The sequence below is a fragment of the Nematostella vectensis genome, chromosome 9, assembly GCF_932526225.1.
Source record: "Nematostella vectensis chromosome 9, jaNemVect1.1, whole genome shotgun sequence".
Taxonomy (NCBI): domain Eukaryota; kingdom Metazoa; phylum Cnidaria; class Anthozoa; order Actiniaria; family Edwardsiidae; genus Nematostella; species Nematostella vectensis.
The window spans coordinates 8576116-8594810 of record NC_064042.1 but is presented as its reverse complement, the minus strand read 5'-3'; the positions used below and the strand labels follow the sequence as shown (position 1 = coordinate 8594810).

Genomic DNA, 18695 nt, shown 5'->3' with positions numbered 1-18695 from the left:
TTTTTCAATCAACTGTTTTTTTATTCCGCAAGCATTGCACATGTTTGGCACTTTATCTATTGGAGTATTTGTTACACAGGAAGTTGATAACTCCGGCTCGATTGCATAGGAAGCAAGCCAAGTCTACTGCGACTACGCATATAATCCCTCCACAGATACCGAGTGTAATGAACAGAGCCAGGCGGTACGGGTTTGCGTGGGACTTGGTCTTCTTGGAGGGATCTGGGAAGGAGAAATATGCCACATTAGAGCGTGCCACATTAGAGCAGACCGTAGGAAGGGGGGGGGGGGGGGGGGGGGGTTGAAGGTGACATTTTTGAAAATTGTTTTGAAATAGTGAGACGCAGCAGCTTTAAGCATTTTGGATGCGACTGACTTTCACTCACCAGGGATGTTTTAAGAAGTTTTCATTCATGAATGTTAGATAATGCGTAAGCACTGTCACTGAAGCTGCATTGAAGATGGTGCCTCACGGGCTAGTGTAGCTTTTACGTCCCACACGGGACCCCTGCCTTAAATCCTTATCTGAAAAACCCAGTGATTCAAAATCCCCAATGTTTAGACCCAGGCATTTAAAAAAATTGTTTCGGGAAACCGTGACTTCTCTCCTTACCATTGGTTAGTTTTTTTTATTATCTGCAGTGGCTATATGCCCGGCAGTCGGGAAAGGTCCTTAATGGACTAAATGCAATACTTATGCATATAATATATTCATATAATATATCCAATGTATTCAAATAAACCCTTAACTTGTCAATCTAGTGAGTTCAAAGTATTCTATATTTGTTGAGAAAGGGCAGGCAATCTGAGTTGAGCTTTGTTATTGGTATTAAACGTTTTCTGTTGACTATGTACACTATAGAATCGTAGTTTTCATAATTGTTGCTAAAATGAGCGGCGTTTACTGCACAGTGAACTGACCCGCGTCACGAAAGTCCAATGAAAACAAAACTCCCTTAAACAAAAATGTCCTAATTTTTATACGAATGTTTAGAAGAAAGAATGTCTGTTAATGTGTATGAGGTTGATGTATAGGAGTTTGATGTGATATTATATTTAGTAAATATGTTTTTATTGATTCCCAAAGGAAAAAAACTCGTACCAGACGACAGAATGTTTTAGTGATACGGAACTATGCCCGCTGCTACGGAATTACTCCCACTATGTTCAAACAGAAAATACCATATAAATCAATAAAATTTGAAAATATGTAGTCTTTTCTATGCATATTATATGCATAAGTTAATTTTTTTTCACACAGCTATTGTAACGCACTTCCCGCGCAATTCTCGGCCACTTCACCATTTAAAGGGTGTTGGGACATTTCTCTGTGGGCCGTTGTTAGGCAAACTTCAAGACTTATTTGAATAATTTCTTTGATTTTCAATATATTGGAATTCGAAAGGTAGTTTTATAGAGGGCAACTAAATGAATATTCTCTGCCTGAAAAAATCGCGGAGCGTCCGTTTTTCGCAGATTATAGAGTTAGAAACTAAAAATGTCGCGCACGAGTAGATTGTTTTCCCGCAAATTGATTTTCCCACCTGAAAGTGTGAAGTTCCCGGATGATCGCTTGAGCGCCTAACAACCGAATCGCCAACTAACGAGAAATGTCCCAACACCCTTAAAGATTTTAAAATTGTTTTACAGCTTATAGTTGTAAGAATTTCTGGGCCAAGTTTAGGATCAAAACACCGTCACCATAAACACCGTACCAAAATAGATTAATAAATGCAATGTTGACTCTAAAATGAAAATCGTTTTTTCCAGGCAACTCTGGACTTGCAGGTGCTTCCATACCAATAAGCGGCTGATTTATCTTAAAATGGGAGATACTTGACTTTTAAAAGCAGTGGATAATGATCACCATGTCTACCGTTTTACATCATCGAGAAAACAAGGATGTTTTCAACGATTCGGTGCAATCAAAGGTTCATTTGCTTCCAAACACTCCGTGTACAAGCTTCACTTGCATTCGCTATTTATGAAGGTAAGGGTTATATCTTTGAATAATAATACGAAAAATACCTTAACTGCTAGTGGCCTGGAGAAACCCAACCCTTCTGATTTTGCCCTGCATTTTGGCTCACTGGGGAATTCTCACAGGTAAAGTGCACCTCCTCCCTCGAATAATTCTTTCTTAGTCGCGCTGCATTCAAATACTTACAACATAAGAAAACTGTAAAAAAAAGGAACATTACATTTTTTTTGTTTTTTAGGTGTTTTGTGTGTCTTGAAAGTCGACCTTTAAGAGAATCTTAATAAAATGCAGGAATAAAAAGTTCGCTCTAATATGGTTGCTTTAAGCGTATAGTATTTCAAAAACACTTTAAAATATGCAATTAATATACAATCTTTGACAGCTATTTTGTTGGGTGTTTTGTGTGTCTTGAAAGTCGAACTATTAGATAATCTTAGTAAAATGCAGGAATAAAAAGTTTGCTCTAATATGGTTGCTGTGGGACGACCATTTTAGATTTGTCGAAAGGAGGATGTGTTTTATTTTTCCTTGAAAATAGCGAATCTTTCAATATCTTTATCTAATATGTATTTTTCGGCAATTGACGTTCCAGGTGCACCTATACTCATTACCTGAATATGCGAGATACTTGACTTTTAAAAACGCTGGACAAAAGTCCCCATGTCAACCGGTTTACATCATTTAGAGGCAAGAGCACTTTCAACTATTCAGTGCAATCAAAGGCTCATTTGCTTCCAAACTTTTTCAAGCCTCACCCACGTTTAGCATATACAAGGTAAAAAGTTATATCTTATGCGGCCTTCTATAAATAAGTCAGTACCGCGCGGTTAAACCAGCCTTCTTGTTTTGAAATGGCGGCATTTTACCGGCGAACTGTCACATTTTTGCGAATGCTAAGAAAACTAGACCAAACATAAGGCTATAATTTTCTTTATGACTCCCTCATTATCACACATATCTGTCATCTTTTGTACAGTATGGTTTTAATTCTGTACAGTTAGTCAAAACAGCAACTGAAGTCAGCCTTTCGTACCTTTACTCGAACGATTCAACACTACGATTGTGCTTGTTTTTCGCCAGAGCACGCGCATGCGCATACGTTATTCAGCACTGTCGAAACCGACGAGATGTTCGATGAGCGAGATTTTGACCGCGCGAAAAATGGGGCGATTGCAAAAAAGGAATGAGGGGGAGGGGCTGTACTTTTTTGCGCTCGCTCCATTTTTCGCGCGGCCAAAATGAGGCATATCGAACTTCTCGCCGGTTTTCTCTCTTTCTCTGGGTTTCCTTTCGCTCAAAACACACGGGAACGCTTGCTACGCAGGCTGTAGGGTGGCTGCGTTATAGGTGGCCGCATAAGGTATAATAGGCCATCCTAGAAAGACATTGCCTTGCATTATCTGCCTGGTGAAAGCCGGCAATTTCTGATTTCGCCCTCTTATGTTGGCTAATCGTTAATGGGTAATTACCGCAGGTAAAATTTACCCATGCCTCCAAAGCAAACAACATTGAAACATTTAAAAAGAGTTGTAAGACGAAATCATCAGACCACTGAACACCGACAAAATGGCAGTATTTACCAAAGGTCACGCCTGTCCTGTAAAAAGTGAACAGCTACTGAAATAATGGCTAGTTTAAAAAACGCAATAGACAGGTGAAATCACTGCGCATGCGCGTAAAAATCATAGAACAATAGGGGAAGTGCGCTAAGAGATCACGAGACCTTTTAGGTGGCAAATTCAAACCAAAATAAACACAGAAATGATTGCGCTCGTCTCGCTAAAGAACAACGAAAGAATAAAATGTTAAAGTGAAGATAAACCCTTTCTGAACAAAAAAAGCCTTCTGGCTTTATTCGTAAGCGCTAAATAAGTTGCTTTCTGTTGCTGTTATTTTGTCGCTAAAAGCCCGAGCGCTCTCAGTGCAAGTCTCCTGAGTTGTTATTCCCATTATTTAAAGTTTCACTATACAATTTCACAAATTTCATCGAGATTTAATCTTACTCTATCTCTGTGGTCGTGTGCGAGTTTCTGGATTTCCCATTGTGAAAATTCGGGAACAACCAATTTTTAGTGATTGTAATAAGTTCGCGGTCTCAGTTCGCGCTCTTAGTTCGCGCTCTCAGTTCGCGCTCTCAGTTCGCGCTCTTAGTTCGCGCTCTTAGTTCGCGCTCTTAGTTCGCGCTCTCAGTTCGCGCTCTTAGTTCGCGCTCTCAGTTCGCGCTCTTAGTTCGCGCTCTCAGTTCGCGCTCTTAGTTCGCGCTCTCAGTTCGCGCTCTTAGTTCGCGCTCTTAGTTCGCGCTCTTAGTTCGCGCTCTTAGTTCGCGCTCTTAGTTCGCGCTCTTAGTTTGCGCTCTTAGTTCGCGCTCTTAGTTCGCGCTCTTAGTTCGCGCTCTTAGCTCGCGCTCTTAGTTCGCGCTCTTAGTTCGCGCTCTTAGTTCGCGCTCTTAGTTCGCGCTCTTAGTTCGCGCTCTTAGTTCGCGCTCTTAGTTCGCGCTCTTAGTTCGCGCTCTTAGTTCGCGCTCTTAGTTCGCGCTCTTATTTCGCGCTCTTAGTTCGCGCTCTTAGTTCGCTCTCAGTGCAAGTCTCCTGGGTTGTTATTCCCATTATTTAAAGTTTAACTATACAATTTCACAAATTTCATCGAGATTTAATCTTACTCTATCTCTGTGGTCGTGTGCGAGTTTCCGGATTTCCCATTGTGAAAATTCGGGGACAACCAATTTTTAGTGATTGTAATAAGTTCGCACAGAAGGATCATTCATATATAGGATCTGATTTGGTATGTAATGTAACGTTTTGGGATATAACAATATGCAAAAGGAATAAGGGGTTGAATGAGAGAGATTAGAAGGAGTAAGAGGAGGATGGGTGTTGGGTGGAGAGATGATGATGAGGAGTAAGAGGGGGTTGAATGGTTGGGGAGATGAGATGGAGTAAGAATGGGTTAAGTGTGGAGAAAAAATAAAGGAAGTGGTTGATTAACGGGTTGCGAGACAGGAAGAAGGAGGGAAGGGCGGTGGGAAGTAAGAAGGGTGGACATAGAGAAGGCTGTGTGTTGGTCGTACATATGTGGATGACGAATATATGGACGGGTTAAAGAGAGTCCGCAAGACTCATGCTTACTCATTTTCTTTCAGACATCAAGGGATAATTGCTGCAATGACAAGAGATGATTTCCCCGATCCCCATTTTTACAATGCCATAATACCAGCATCTTCATGAAAAGAAGCGACCATCGGAAGAGTTTTGCGGCTTTGCCCATTGAAACAGCCACAAGGGCCATATTCCACTCAATCTTTGGGTTATTCTCCCTAGTGAAAAGCAATGCTTTTCTTTTTATTATTGTTCGAAAAACACAGGTTGAGCAAAGAGGAAAGCCAATCAAAGCACTGCAGAGGTCATCGACATTATTGTTTATTAGGAGTATGGCTGTGTGCAGCATCATGAATTCTGTCGGTGCTTTGGGATATTTTGTGCGATACGCACCTACTGTCGCTCTTTTATTTGGTAATGACTGGATGTGTAGGGCGTATCGTTTCACCAGATACTTCCCGTAGGTGGTTCTAGTACTTCACGAAGTGGTGATGTCAATTGAACGGTACTGCTTGCTATTTTATCCAATGATTACATATTCGAGTAGAGCTGTGGATAAGCTGTTGGTGGGAGTCTGGGTCGGAGGCATGGTAGTAACTCTTGGTCTCTCGGCAAGTATAAAAAGTGTCCAAGTGGAAATGGGGACAACTGTCTACACTGTGATGGCCAAACACACCCTTGATACAACAACGATGAAAATTGTGTCTGCATTATTAGCCTTCCTTATTCCAGCCATATTGATGTTCACTGTTGCCATAAAGGTGAAAAGGTTTCTCAAGCAACGAAGGCAGCGTGTCGAGGATGGGAAATCGGTGTTTTTAGACAAGGCGTATGCGTGGAGAATCAAGGATGCACAAATGCTCGTTAGCATTATCCTGACGTTTCTCCTGCCTTACGGTTTGATTATTGTTTATGGCATGGGTTTGGTAATCACGAAGGTAAAGTTAGATTTCTATTTCTCGTTTGTTGTCACTAATATCGGTACAGTTTTGGCGCTTTCTGATTGCATATCAATTCCTATTGTTTGTATTGTGAAAAGAGGTCAGTTTCGAGAAATTGCTCAGCAAATGTTATCACGCCTTTACAAGCCCGCTAGCCCAAGCCAAGAAAGCGATCCTCCATCCGCCCACCAGGCAAGCCAAACTTATCAGACCAATGCAGACCAGCTAGCCCAAGGGAAAGACTTGGAAACAGCCTCACATAGCACTTCTAATGCAATGAGTAATCCGACCATGATGCCCAATATCACAAAAAAACGCCAAGTTGCCGAGGTCATAGTCTCCGTCGCATTCAACCGAAGACTCCGAGCATCTAATCTAGTCGACTGTCAAAAGAGGAACTCAGTCCAGAGCCGAATGACCCATCCCTGTCAAGCCCATCTCATCTCAGCTTAAAGCCGAATCCAATCCAACCTAAAGCCGAGCCAAACCCAACCCTGTTTCGAAGCGAACCCAGCCCAGACCATAGCCGAATCCAGCCCAGCACAGACTCGAACCCAGCCTAGAAGTGCACCCAACCCAGCCCAGAACCAAACCACGCTCAGAGCCGAACCCAGCACAACCTAGCTCAGTACCGAACCCAACAAAACCAAGAACCGAATCCAGCCCAGAACCGAACCCAACAAAACCAAGAACCGAATCCAGCCCAGAACCGAACCCAACAAAACCAAGAACCGAACCCAGCCCAGAACCGAATCCAGCCCAGAACCGAACCCAGCAAAACCCAGCCCAGTACCGAATCCAACAAAACCAAAAACCGAATCCAGCCAGAGCCGAATCGAGCTCAGTCCGGAGCGAAACCTAACCAAGACCAGAATCGAAGCCAGCTCAGCGCCGAAGCCAGCCCAACCCAGCCCACGGTCCGCAAAGCCGAGCACAGCATAGAGCCGAATCCATCATATTCCAAATCAAGAGGCAAGACAGCCCAGGCCAGTCAACATAGCCGAGGAGCATCATATTTCAGAAAAAAAAATGGTTCGATATCTGTTTTTATCACTGTGTATAAATTTTCTAATCTTTGATATTTCAAAAATATTTTAAAAGTCATATGAAAGAAATATTCAATATAAGTATACTAACCATATGCGCCAATCAATCAATCACTCTCTAAAAGCGACCCAAATACATGTGATATAAAAGTAAAGGAGTAAAGTGCGTGACCCGTAGGTTAACGCTGCCCAGAGGCCTTCCTCGCTGGGCTCTTATGTAAACATGCACTGCGCACAAATAGGTCGTGCAGTAAATAAAGTGAAGTGAATAGTCTCCTAGCGTTGGACTGTGCATGTTGAATGTACGTGTTGAGTGTGCGTGTGGAGTTTGCGTGTTAAGTGTGCGTGTTGAGTGTGCGTGTTGAGTGTGCGTGTTATTGAGTGCCGTGTTAAGTGTGCGTGTTGAGTGTACGTGTGGAGTTTGCGTGTTGAGTGTGCGTGTTGAGTGTGCGTGTTGTTGAGTGTACGTGTTAAGTGTGTGTGTTGAGTGTACGTGTGGAGTTTGCGTGTTGAGTGTGCGTGTTGAGTGTGCGTGTTAAGTGTGCGTGTTGAGTGTGCGTGTTGAGTGTGCGTGTTGAGTGTGGGGTGTGCGTGTTGAGTGTGCGTATGGAGCGTGCGTGTTGAGTGTGCGTGTCTGAGTGTGCGTGTTGAGTGTGCGTGTTGAGTGAGCGTGTGGAATGTGCGTGTTGAGTGTGCGTGTTGAGTGAGCGTGTGGAATGTGCGTGTTGAGTGTGCATGTTGAGTGTGCATGTTGAGTGTGCGTGTCTGAGTGTGCGTGTTGAGTGTGCGTGTTGAGTGAGCGTGTTGAGTGTGCGTGCCGAGTGTGCATGTTGAGTGTGCATGTTGAGTGTGCATGTTGAGTGTGCATGTTGAGTGAGCGTGTTGAGTGTGCGTGCCGAGTGTGCATGTTGAGTGTGCATGTTGAGTGTGCGTGTCTGAGTGTGCGTGTGGAGTGCACGTGTTGTTGAGTGCCGTGTTAAGTGTGCGTGTTGAGTGTACGTGTGGAGTTTGCGTGTTGAGTGTGCGTGTTGTTGAGTGTACGTGTTAAGTGTGTGTGTTGAGTGTACGTGTGGAGTTTGCGTGTTGAGTGTGCGTGTTAAGTGTGCGTGTTGAGTGTGCGTGTTGAGTGTGCGTGTTGAGTGTGGGGTGTGCGTGTTGAGTGTCCGTATGGAGCGTGCGTGTTGAGTGTGCGTGTCTGAGTGTGCGTGTTGAGTGTGCGTGTTGAGTGAGCGTGTGGAATGTGCGTGTTGAGTGTGCGTGTTGAGTGAGCGTGTGGAATGTGCGTGTTGAGTGTGCATGTTGAGTGTGCATGTTGAGTGTGCATGTTGAGTGAGCGTGTTGAGTGTGCGTGCCGAGTGTGCATGTTGAGTGTGCATGTTGAGTGTGCGTGTCTGAGTGTGCGTGTGGAGTGCACGTGTTGTTTGAGCGAATGGTGTGCGTGTTTTTTTCTTTATTACCTACTAGTACACGAAGTGTGATCTGACGATCGACCCAGACCCCTCTCGCCGCAGTGTAGCAGATATAACTTCCCGCATCTGATTCCTGGACATTCTCTATCCTCAGTCCTCCCGCGATCAGCACTTCATAACGTTCCGAGTCAGTGATGAGTTCTTCGTTATTACCCATAACCCTTTTCCAGCGCGGGGCCGGTGGTGGGGGGTTGCCGCTGACCTCGCATCTGATGACACCCTGAGCGTCTGAGCCCAGGGTTTGGACATGTGGCGCATGTGAAATATGCGGTAGATCTAGACCAACATTTTGGTTAGAAATAACCCCGTTATCCTGAACGATAAATCTGGTATTAACAACTTTCCCAACGGGGGGACGGGGAAGACGATTAATCGTTGGAGGGCACTACTATATCACTAAAAGTCTCTTATATAAGGTACTTGCATAAGGAATATTCGTATACTATAAGGTTTTCCAAGGTTCCGGTCTCATCTTCTTAGAAACTCTAAAAAAGGCCTGTTACATAAGGGACTTTGTAAACGGGATTTTCACCAATAATAAATGAAAATTCGGTCCCACTGTAAAACATTTTATTAAACAATGGTCAAAAAGTGCCTAGATTAAGTTATAAAGGAGAAATAGTGCTCACAATACTCGAAACAAAAAAGGAGGGTGAATAGGTTCGCGGATCGGCGGATTCGGCCCCCAAATGATCATGGATTACGGATTTTGATTATTATTTCAGCGGATTGGCGGATCACGGATCTGTCAACAATTTGGGCGCGGATTTCGGATTTTTACTGCTTTGACGGTCCAATTTCGGATTTTAAACGAATTTCAATCGATGCTATTGTTCATCTGAAACCATGCGGATCTAAAAGTATCTGCGGATCCACGGATCCCCCCCCCCCTCCCCCGCGAAATATTGCTCATCGCAATCTGGGCATGCCGAAAATGTGTGATTCCGAAATGACAATGACGAAATACACTAGAACCTACCTTGCTTGCCTTCACTGGACTTTGTGCATGTGCAAACGTTGACAAGCAACAGAAAGACTAATGATACAGATGTTCGCCTTTTCATGGCCATATAGTGACCAATCATAACGTCATAAATCAAATAAGTGAGCTCACAAATGAAACAATGACGTCACATAACACGCCTGCGTAGAGGTTGTAGTCTCGCTTTGATTGTGACAATACATGAAGCGGGTCCAGAGTGCTTAAAAGCTAATCCTTCATATAAAGGGATTGTCAAATGGCGTACAGTGTCATTGTCAGAAGATCAATCCAGATCGATTGATTTTCAAGCTCGCGCATCAGGAAAGAGGATAAAAAAAAAAATGCGCGCGCCTGCGCCATTCATCCGTTGAATACCTCCCCCCTCCCCACAATCTGCCGAATTAATTTCGAAATTGATATTGATATCTTCGTCAAAAATAGATGCTTTTATTGACTGACCTGGGAGGTCAGCCGCTGAAATACATTATAATCGTGAGTAGGCTTAGAAAACTGAAGTAACCTTAGCTCTGTTTTATTAGGATAGGAAATATATTCACTTAAACAATGGCTACTAATGTCCCTCCAATTTCATCATTCCCATCTTTCGTACCACATTTTGGAGTCCTGTGCTTAGACAAAAAGGGGTGGTTTTTTTTACTAGAATTAAACTGATTTCCTTCATCTAATATTCATTAGATGTCAGACCCTTCAGCCTAGCTATGAGGGAAACTCAAGATTTAGGTTATTAATTTTTTTTTTTGACGGATGAATATTGCAATGCGCTCAATGACGTCAATAGACTTTGTTGCAGGCATGACAGGTTTTTGACAGGTTTTTACTATCATTTTGAGCATTTGAGATATTGCTTCTGTGATACACCAGGTAAAGAGAAGGGAACTACGCACTGAACACTGATAGCTCATCAATCATCTGATTTCCTTAGAACCAAGGTATGTACCGCGAGAAAAACTGAAGCAGTTCATATCCTGTATTTCATCATAATCAGATTTATTAGTAACCTGACATTTACAGTGATATTATTCTCGAACAGGAATCACATTCAGGGATTCCAATTCCAAATCAAAAGCCCTGGTCATATTTTTTTCGTATTTTTAACACGCAAAATGACAAGCATGCGGTTTGAAAACAAGTGAAAATCAAGACTTGCAAAATTCACAAGCTTGAGCGCGGCAATGAGCTTGTAACAATTAACCAACGCTAAGATTGGTACTTTGCTATCCTTGTGTTATTTCGGTCAGCATTGAGTCATTTAAGGATACAAGAAGTTAGTCAAAAAGCAAACAATGCATTATTCGTCATACGAGAAGAGTCAGTTTGTACTCAAGCAATTTCACCGTACAGTTACAAAGTGCAAGGTTAAAGCTCTCGACTTTTAACCCCAAACTATTCATTTAAAGTATTTGAAAGACATTTTGACAGAAAAACTACATTCCAATTCGCAATAAGTTTTTATCGGACCATATCTATTACGATAGTATTATAATTAATAAGGTCGGGTTCTTGTAAAGGCTCGATTTCCAGCTCGTTTCTGTGAGCCCGCAGTACGTGGGCCGTTGAGGCCTAGCGACGGCTGGAAATCGAGCCTAGTCCTTGTACAGCTGCTACTGTAGTAATGTTTGAATAATTTAAGAATGGTGATACGCGTGAAATTGGAGGCTACTTTTCAAAAAATCTGAGCATTAGGCAGGCTCTAAGCAGTCGCCGGTGTTTTAAGCGATCGCTAGCGATTCACTACGCTCGACACAGCGAGCGACTGCTCTCGGAGTCTAGCTAAGGCATTAGTAAGTAGTATCTTGTTTTCGAAAATGTGACAAGCATCCCCATAGCTAGAAAAATTTCTTGGGCTTTTACGAGTCAAGAATTAAGAAGAAGCTTAGAATTACGGTTTTAACTTTTGCTTTGCTCATGATCTCCTTTCCCCCTCCCCTTCATAAGATACTGTCTTGACTATGCCCGAGGGACCTGAGCGCATATATAATTTCTTTGGTGATATCAAGTGACTTAAACTATATACATGAGCCTTTACGCTTGTGTTTGTTTAAAGAATTTCTATGATGTCACGTGACCTAAGCTATATCCACGTGCCCCACTTGTGCCCAATGGACCCAGGCCTCCTCCACCAGTATCTTGATATACGTGCCGAAGAGCATGCTGGGACAGAAGCCATTGTGATGTACGATATGCAAATGAATCGATCGGCCATGACATACGGAGAGTGGAAAAACAGGTGAGGGAGTGAGATATAGCAATCGATGTAAATATGGCGATGAAACGGCACGGTCCCCCTAAAACTGGGTTTGCTCATCGCAAGCACGGTGCGCCAAGTTGTTTTTTCTTTCAAAATGAAAAGGAAATGCTTCAGTTTGGGCGTGAGACTGCCCCCTCCAAGCTTTCTTAATTTCTTTGTATTGTGATAATGAAGATAATGGTGATGGTGATGATGATGATAGTGATGGTGATGATGATGGTGATGGTGATGGTGATGGTGATGGTGATGATAGTGATGGTGATGGTGATGGTGATGGTGATGATGATGATGATGATAGTGATGGTGATGATGATGATGATGGTGATGGTGATGGTGATGATGATGATAGTGATGGTGATGGTGATGGTGATGCATTAATAAGTTAGTAAATATGACCAGCGGGAATATTGACATATTGACATAATATTGAAACTGATGATGAGCTGTTATTCTTGTGTATGATGATTATTTGGTCATGTCAGGTCAATGTCTCTCGCCGCTTCTCTCCTCGAGCTAGGCGTGTCACGTGGACAACCCGTGCTTCTAATCGGAGGGAACACCCTCGAGTACATTGTGTTTCTCATGGCACTACATCGCATCGGTGCTCTAGCGATCCTGCTAGGTCCCGGGGATCTCACACCTGCTGTCATCGCCCTGCTAAAGACCCTCGGTTGTACAACTATTGCATTTAATCCAGAGATGAAGGGGTCCCAAGAAAAACAGCTGTGGGCCGGCCTTAAAGAACTAGCTCTTACGGACGCCATCCTCATCTCCATTAGACAGTCCACCTGTCCACCATCCTTGAAGATCGATCCCGAGATTTACTCGTATCAGGACCTTCTGAAGCGAGGAGAGTCGCTAGGAATGGAAGACGTCTTGATCGCACAGGCCCATGTAAAAAGCGATGACCCTATTGTTGCATCTGGAACCTCTGGTACAACAGGGAACCCCAAATTAGTCCAACTTACCTCACATGCTATTGTGAACTTGCAGGGCGGTGTTTCCTTCAAGGTGAGTAACAGGAAGATAACCAGTTTTGTGGCTCGTCCCATCCCTTGGATAGGCGGTTTGATATCCTTGTTTAAAGGTCTGTATTCAGAATCAACTATAGTTTGGATTCCCACTGAAATCGGACTGTCCGAGAAGACCCAAGAAGTGGTGTGTGAAGTAATTCAAAATGAGAGTTGTAACACATGGGCCCCTAACCATTTGTTCCTCCCAAAGCTCAAGGCATTGCAGACTAAGTATGACCTCAGCAGTGTTAGGCTTTTAGTTTTAACAGGAAGACGACATACCCCTGAAGAGATGTTCTTAGTGTCTGAAGCGTTCCCAAATGCCAACATCATACATGCGTATGGTTCATCCGAATCAATGAAAATCGGCATGCGATTTCAGAACAGGGAGACAATCAAAGATAAGTCATCCGTTACCAAATTACTGACATGCCCTGGCGTCGAAGTCAAGATAGTTGATGCCAACAATAAGGTCGTTCCTAGGGGTGAACCAGGAGAAATTTGCTGCAGAAGTGAGTGTGTTTTCTTGGGCTATTTAGGAAACCTGGAGGCAACATCTCGAGCGAAGTCGCCACAAGGGTGGCTACACACTGAGGATTTAGGGACCATGGACGACCAAGGCATGATTGAGGTGATCGGACGCACGTCAGAGATCATCAAACGAGCGACTGTCAAGATATTCCCAGGCGAGATCAAGGCAGAGCTTCTAAAGAACCCACTCGTTGCCGACGCCATTGTCATCGGTGTCCCTGACCAGCGGTTGCACGAAGAAATTTGCGCATGCGTTGTGTTTCGAAAGAGTGGAAGTGATGGGCTGTCTTTGGATGCGCTAGCTGATTGGTGCAACGAGAAGTGGCCGGCGCGAGCCGATGGTTTGAGCTTGAAGCCGAAGTACTTTGTAGTGTACGATGAGTTTCCGATGACACGAAGTGCGAAGATTGATTTGAAAGAAGTCAAGAAAATTGCTCTGGCAAAGCTGGGACTTGGAGAGAAATGAAGGATCGATTCACAGTACAGCTGAAGCACCATCCAGAAAAGACCAACTGCTATCCCTTATGGGGTGTTGAAGGATTTTTCCAGTTCTGCTATCTCCTAGTGTATAAAATTCGACCAGCTGCTAATCTTTGGGGGTGTTTAACAGTTTTTCCGATTCTGCTATCTCTAAGGATTAAAAATTCCTTCTACCACACCCAATTTGCTATCTCTTAGGCAAGAATTTCTGTTGACCACACCCAAAGTGCTATCCATTAGGGTTAAAATTGATTTTGTCGACGATCATCTCCGTCTGTTTTTATCTGAGTTTCCCCTCCGGAGTGCCACTCTTTAAGAAACTCGTTATTAAGGACAGTTTTAAGGTCTTGACACGCAGTGTCCCACATTGAATTAACCTGATTGACAAGGACAACCGTTTGATTTTTTTTAATATCAATTAGGGAAATATGTTCGTTTTATCGAGGGTTGGTTTTATTATATTATTTTCAGGTTCTGTTCCATACATTTTACTGTAATTTTGGCCTGGCTGAAAGAAGGAAATCGTTCGCTATACCGACGACTTGGTTATGTAGTGTGCTTACGCATTTAATGGTGTGTTAAAGACAGTTGCTGCGATACTAATGATCAGACAAACTGATTTCCTAGAAACCGGTTTCCACAAATGACAAACAACCTCTTTAGCAAATCTTTTTTTCTCTTAGGTATCTTGTTCCAACCTGCAGGAGGTTTTGTCACATTAAATAAAGAGTTAAGCAACCCATGCTATGCCGATCCTAGGTGACCCAAGGAGTATGGGAGCTAAGTAAATTTTAGGGGGTTTATACCCCCCTCCCCCTTTTTCCCCCTATAAAATGCGTCCTTTTCTTATGAAACATCCATTTGTAATCTTGAGACATTGTATATGCCACTACATAAAAGAAAACTACGCCCCAAATATTTTTTCTTCCCTTTTCATTGTCCATGTTCGGAGTAGTTGGCGTGAAATCCATGCAGGTGCGTTCCCACGATTGGCCGAGGGGGGGGGGGGGGGGTGCGCAGTTAGGTATCATATGGAAAAAGCATTCCGTTGGTAAGAAAAGAGCCACTTTTTGGCCGCCAAGGGGGAAGGGGGTGCGCGCTAGGCCTTTCCATTTCCACTATTTTAGCGCAATTTGGGTTTGGGAGCACTACTTTGATCAGAGAGCACTTTTTGGGTAAACAAGTCAACTTCTAGCTTTTTTAACCCAAGTTACTAGATTTTGTTGTCTTATATAGACATTTCTAGTTTCCTTAACTACAAATAACATTATCTCAACTAGGCTAAGACTGTAAGACTGGTGATTTCGACATTTTAATAGGTAGGCTGTGCTTTGGTAACCACAAATATTGGGTAGCCTGTGGAGTTCATTACAAAAATAGAATGCCTTATCTACAAGATCTGTTTGCCATGTTTTCCTGTTTTACATCTTTACATCATTTGTAATTATTTTTCGTTAGGAGATTGTTATAATAAAGATTTTGTTATCAGGTTTGACATTGGTGATGTTTGTAAATAAACATTGTTATTTAGAAGTATCCAAATAACAAAGGTAAACAAACACATAAGAGAACAAAGTCATTTATAATACAGTTAGTTGTTATACACATAAAGTGTGATTTACCCGTTCATGGACAACAATATAAGATATACTCTAATGCATGTATTTAATAAAAGCAATATTCTTTCATTTTATTCAAATTTTAATAAAACACAACTTATTTCTAAAAAAATGTAAAAATATTCGGTAATTTTCTTTTCGCCAATGAGCACTATTTGAGAACTATTTTGATTTTGGAGCACTTTTTAAGCACGTTTTGGGTGATTTTGGGAGCATTTTTCTGGCTTTTTGGGAGCACTATCTGGAAACGCCTAGTGCGCGCACCCTTCGAACCCCTGCAATGTGAGTTGCTTACAACGCTGTTTTCGAGAATTATCAGGAGATGACCAGTTGGGGCGTGGCTGTGCCGCACAGTATTTTCTTAACGTTTCAATGTCGTGCCCCCAACCCACCCCCCCCCCCCCCAAAAAAAAAAATCGAGGCCTGCTACGGCTATGTCAGTTCATAACTGATTTGTGTGAAATGTGATACGAATATTAGATATGTGGCTATGAACGGACAGGCTTATTTGTAAGTTGTCGTTTATTTATTTCGAAGAGAACCTGGACTGTCAGTAGATCAGAACTTGATCAAACAGACTAAAGAAAAAAGTTGAAAGTGGCATAGGATGAAGTTTTCTTCTACTGTTTGCTGCAATATTTATTAAATCGAAACATTGTGGTTGTAGAACCGCTTTAAATTGCGTGCGCGCTTGATGGTTCCGTGTAGTGCGGAAGCAAACAAAAGTCAAAAAGTGATAGTGGAAAACCACGAAGTTCTAAACGTCAATGGTGCTTTCGGCCGTGAGATACAAATATTTTTGGGTCTCCGTAGAGAGCTAAAAATTGCACGTTTGTGAGTGTCATCTCTCGCTAAGAAAAGTGCTTGAATTGCAGCTTCTCTTTGCCTTATCATTTCAAAGTCAAAACCATTCCCGGTACCCCCTATTTGCTAAGGACTGTCAATGGTATGGTTCTGTAGTTTTCTAGTTCTTTTGTTTTTCCGTGAGAGGTGGGGCACACTTGTATTTCTTAGCGTATATATATGATATTTAATATACAACACCCCCCCTCAGATGTTTGGCTTAAAAATAACGAGAAATATAAGAGAGTAATAACATATTAATAAAAAACCCAGAAGGCCCAACGGACAAGGTTCTGGATCAAAGGATACAAGAGCCTACACTTAAGAAGGCGCCAATAAAAAATAAATAAATAAAAACGGCATAGCATTCTGGTTTTCTGCTCTACAACAGGCGAACGCATCTCTCGCCCTCCCCCCCCCCCCCCCCCCCCCCCCCCACACACACACACACACACAACGGTCGAGACTCCACTTTCGGTTCTCAAAAGACGTGCTTTTTGTAGACAAAACTATAAAGCATAAGCTAGGTCACTCTGGTATGTAGCCAATCTACAAGTCAGACTTTTTTGTAGCCAAATGCGGCAATGAATGTGATACTGCAAAGGCATAAAAAATTCCCTTTTTGTTTTTTCAGGGGTGGTCAGATTTTTATCAGAGAACTACCCCCTCCCCCCCTGAACAAAATAAGGTCTTTTTTTTTCGGATTTCACACCTCCCCCCCAAGAAAAATCCTGGGTACGGGCCTGTATAATCGTTACAGTATTTCTGTGGCAGATAGAATCGAGCGAATATATATCCTACAACTAAAACATCTCAATTTTGTTTATAACGTATCAAATAATACATGCATGTCTGAATAATCAAATCAAAACACAAAGCAACATTGCCACGCAAGTCGGATGTACGTCTTTTTACGAATTACAAAAGTTCTACTTATACATAGCTGTACATTGTCGGTTTGCGGAAGATGCACATGAGGGATTTGTAAACAATTAAAATAAATTTCAAATACTATACCCACCGATGCGCTTACTAATTTTATAGCAAACTATAACCACGCTAACCCCTGAAAACTATGCATCAGAGTCGACGTCGCTATTCTTACAGATTAAAGCACATTAGTACTTTAGTACATTAAACTGTTCATTAAAATTCGCATAACATCTCATACTAATGCTGGGGGGGACTGGGGACTTTCATAGACACCGAAACGCGTTTCGCGTAGATAAACAATTAGCAATAATTGGCAATTACTAATCTACGTCGGGACCACTTCGCGTAGATAAGAAATCGACAATAATTGGCAAATACTAATCTACCCAAAACACACTCCGCGTAGATAAGAAATCGACAATAATTGCAAAAGAATAATCTACGGCGGGACTGGGGCCTTTCATAGAAACGAGAGGGACCCGTGCCGCGCCCCGCCGCGTACCCTTCCCCCCCAGCCCGTTTCCCATGGCCGGGCGGGGTCCGGGTCGGCGGAGCCGAGGTCGGGTGGGGTCCGGGTAGCGCGAAGCGCCAGGGTCGGGTAGGGGCTTTCGTAGAAATGGGGATAACCCGCGCCGCTCCCCCCAGCCCGTTCTCCGTATGCCCAGCGCTTCGCGCGGCTTCGCGCGGCTTCGCTCGGCTCCGCGCGGTAACATGCGGGAACCTTGCAATTAGACCCCCGTCTGTCCTGTAGTATATATACATATGCACATGTGCATGCATTGGGTTGGGCCGCCACCCTACGGAGCGCTGAATGACAGTTTTTCGGCCGTAAATTCAAAGCCGTTGGCGTGGCGTTTAAACCTGAGCTTTGCTCGAACACCTCGCTCCCGAACTCCTCGCGAATTTCTCGCAGTCTCTTTTTCATCTTTTCGCGTGTCTCCAAGGAGGGCCCTTTCTTGCTTTTTTTCTCACGCGATGCGAGGCCGTGTCGAGCTCTTATAGCGGCCTTGAGTGCGTAGTATCTCTCTTGTTCCCGAAGTATTAGCCGAAACTCTTCGTCTGAGATATGCCCGTCTTGCAGAGCCTTAGAGACCAGCTCGCTGATCGAGTTTTTCTTACTCTCCGCTAAAACCATCGTGTCTTCGTGTTTAGCCACCTTGCTCGTAAGACCCCTACAGACTACCCCCGCGCCTACGACACCGACCAGCCCAGCGACCCCTGCCAGCGGACCGCCGATCAGAACCCCTATCCCACTCAAAGAGACCCCCACCCCGGCGCTGGAAAGCGCCCCTGCAGCGATGCCGGATGCCACAGACACAGCATGGGTAACGGCAAAGGCGCGCTTATACTTCTTCCGCACCTGTCGATGATGCGTTATCTCGTTGTCTAGAACCGCCTGAGTGTCACATATTTTCTGGAGTCGGAAGCTTTGCACGTCGCCGCCGATGCTTGCCGGAACGGCAGGCGTCATATGCGTACTCTTCGGGGGGCAA

The 18695-nt window shown here is 43.5% G+C and overlaps 2 protein-coding genes across 2 annotated transcripts; one reads left to right on the top strand and one right to left on the bottom strand.

Annotated features, from left to right (window-relative positions):
- On the bottom strand, nucleotides 1-9653 carry LOC116619859 (protein sax-3). The gene is made up of 3 exons (XM_048733032.1): nucleotides 9512-9653; nucleotides 8521-8808; nucleotides 1-222 (listed from the first exon to the last, which is right to left on the bottom strand). The coding sequence occupies exons 1-3, from the start codon at nucleotides 9615-9617 to the stop codon at nucleotides 53-55; spliced, it is 564 nt and encodes a 187-aa protein (XP_048588989.1). The 5' UTR covers nucleotides 9618-9653; the 3' UTR covers nucleotides 1-52.
- A 714-nt stretch (nucleotides 9654-10367) lies between these two features.
- Nucleotides 10368-16638, top strand: LOC5515403 (medium-chain acyl-CoA ligase ACSF2, mitochondrial). Its single transcript, XM_048733007.1, has 3 exons — nucleotides 10368-10464; nucleotides 11580-11762; nucleotides 12266-16638. Exons 2-3 carry the CDS (start codon nucleotides 11587-11589, stop codon nucleotides 13791-13793), a joined length of 1704 nt encoding a protein of 567 aa, XP_048588964.1. The 5' UTR covers nucleotides 10368-10464; nucleotides 11580-11586; the 3' UTR covers nucleotides 13794-16638.
- The last annotated feature ends 2057 nt before the right edge of the window (nucleotides 16639-18695 follow it).

Bases quoted from the DNA above. Each gene is read 5' to 3' on its own strand.
- LOC116619859 (XM_048733032.1), bottom strand. From the start codon at position 9,617: ATGATTGGTCACTATATGGCCATGAAAAGGCGAACATCTGTATCATTA. The intron at 8,809-9,511 runs GTAGGTTCTAGT...ATGTTGGTCTAG, and splicing joins GTCCAGTGAAGGCAAGCAAG to ATCTACCGCATATTTCACAT. The intron at 223-8,520 runs GTAATAAAGAAA...TCTCCTTCCCAG, and splicing joins CACACTTCGTGTACTAGTAG to ATCCCTCCAAGAAGACCAAG.
- LOC5515403 (XM_048733007.1), top strand. From the start codon at position 11,587: ATGATGTCACGTGACCTAAGCTATATCCACGTGCCCCACTTGTGCCCA. The intron at 11,763-12,265 runs GTGAGGGAGTGA...TGGTCATGTCAG, and splicing joins TACGGAGAGTGGAAAAACAG to GTCAATGTCTCTCGCCGCTT.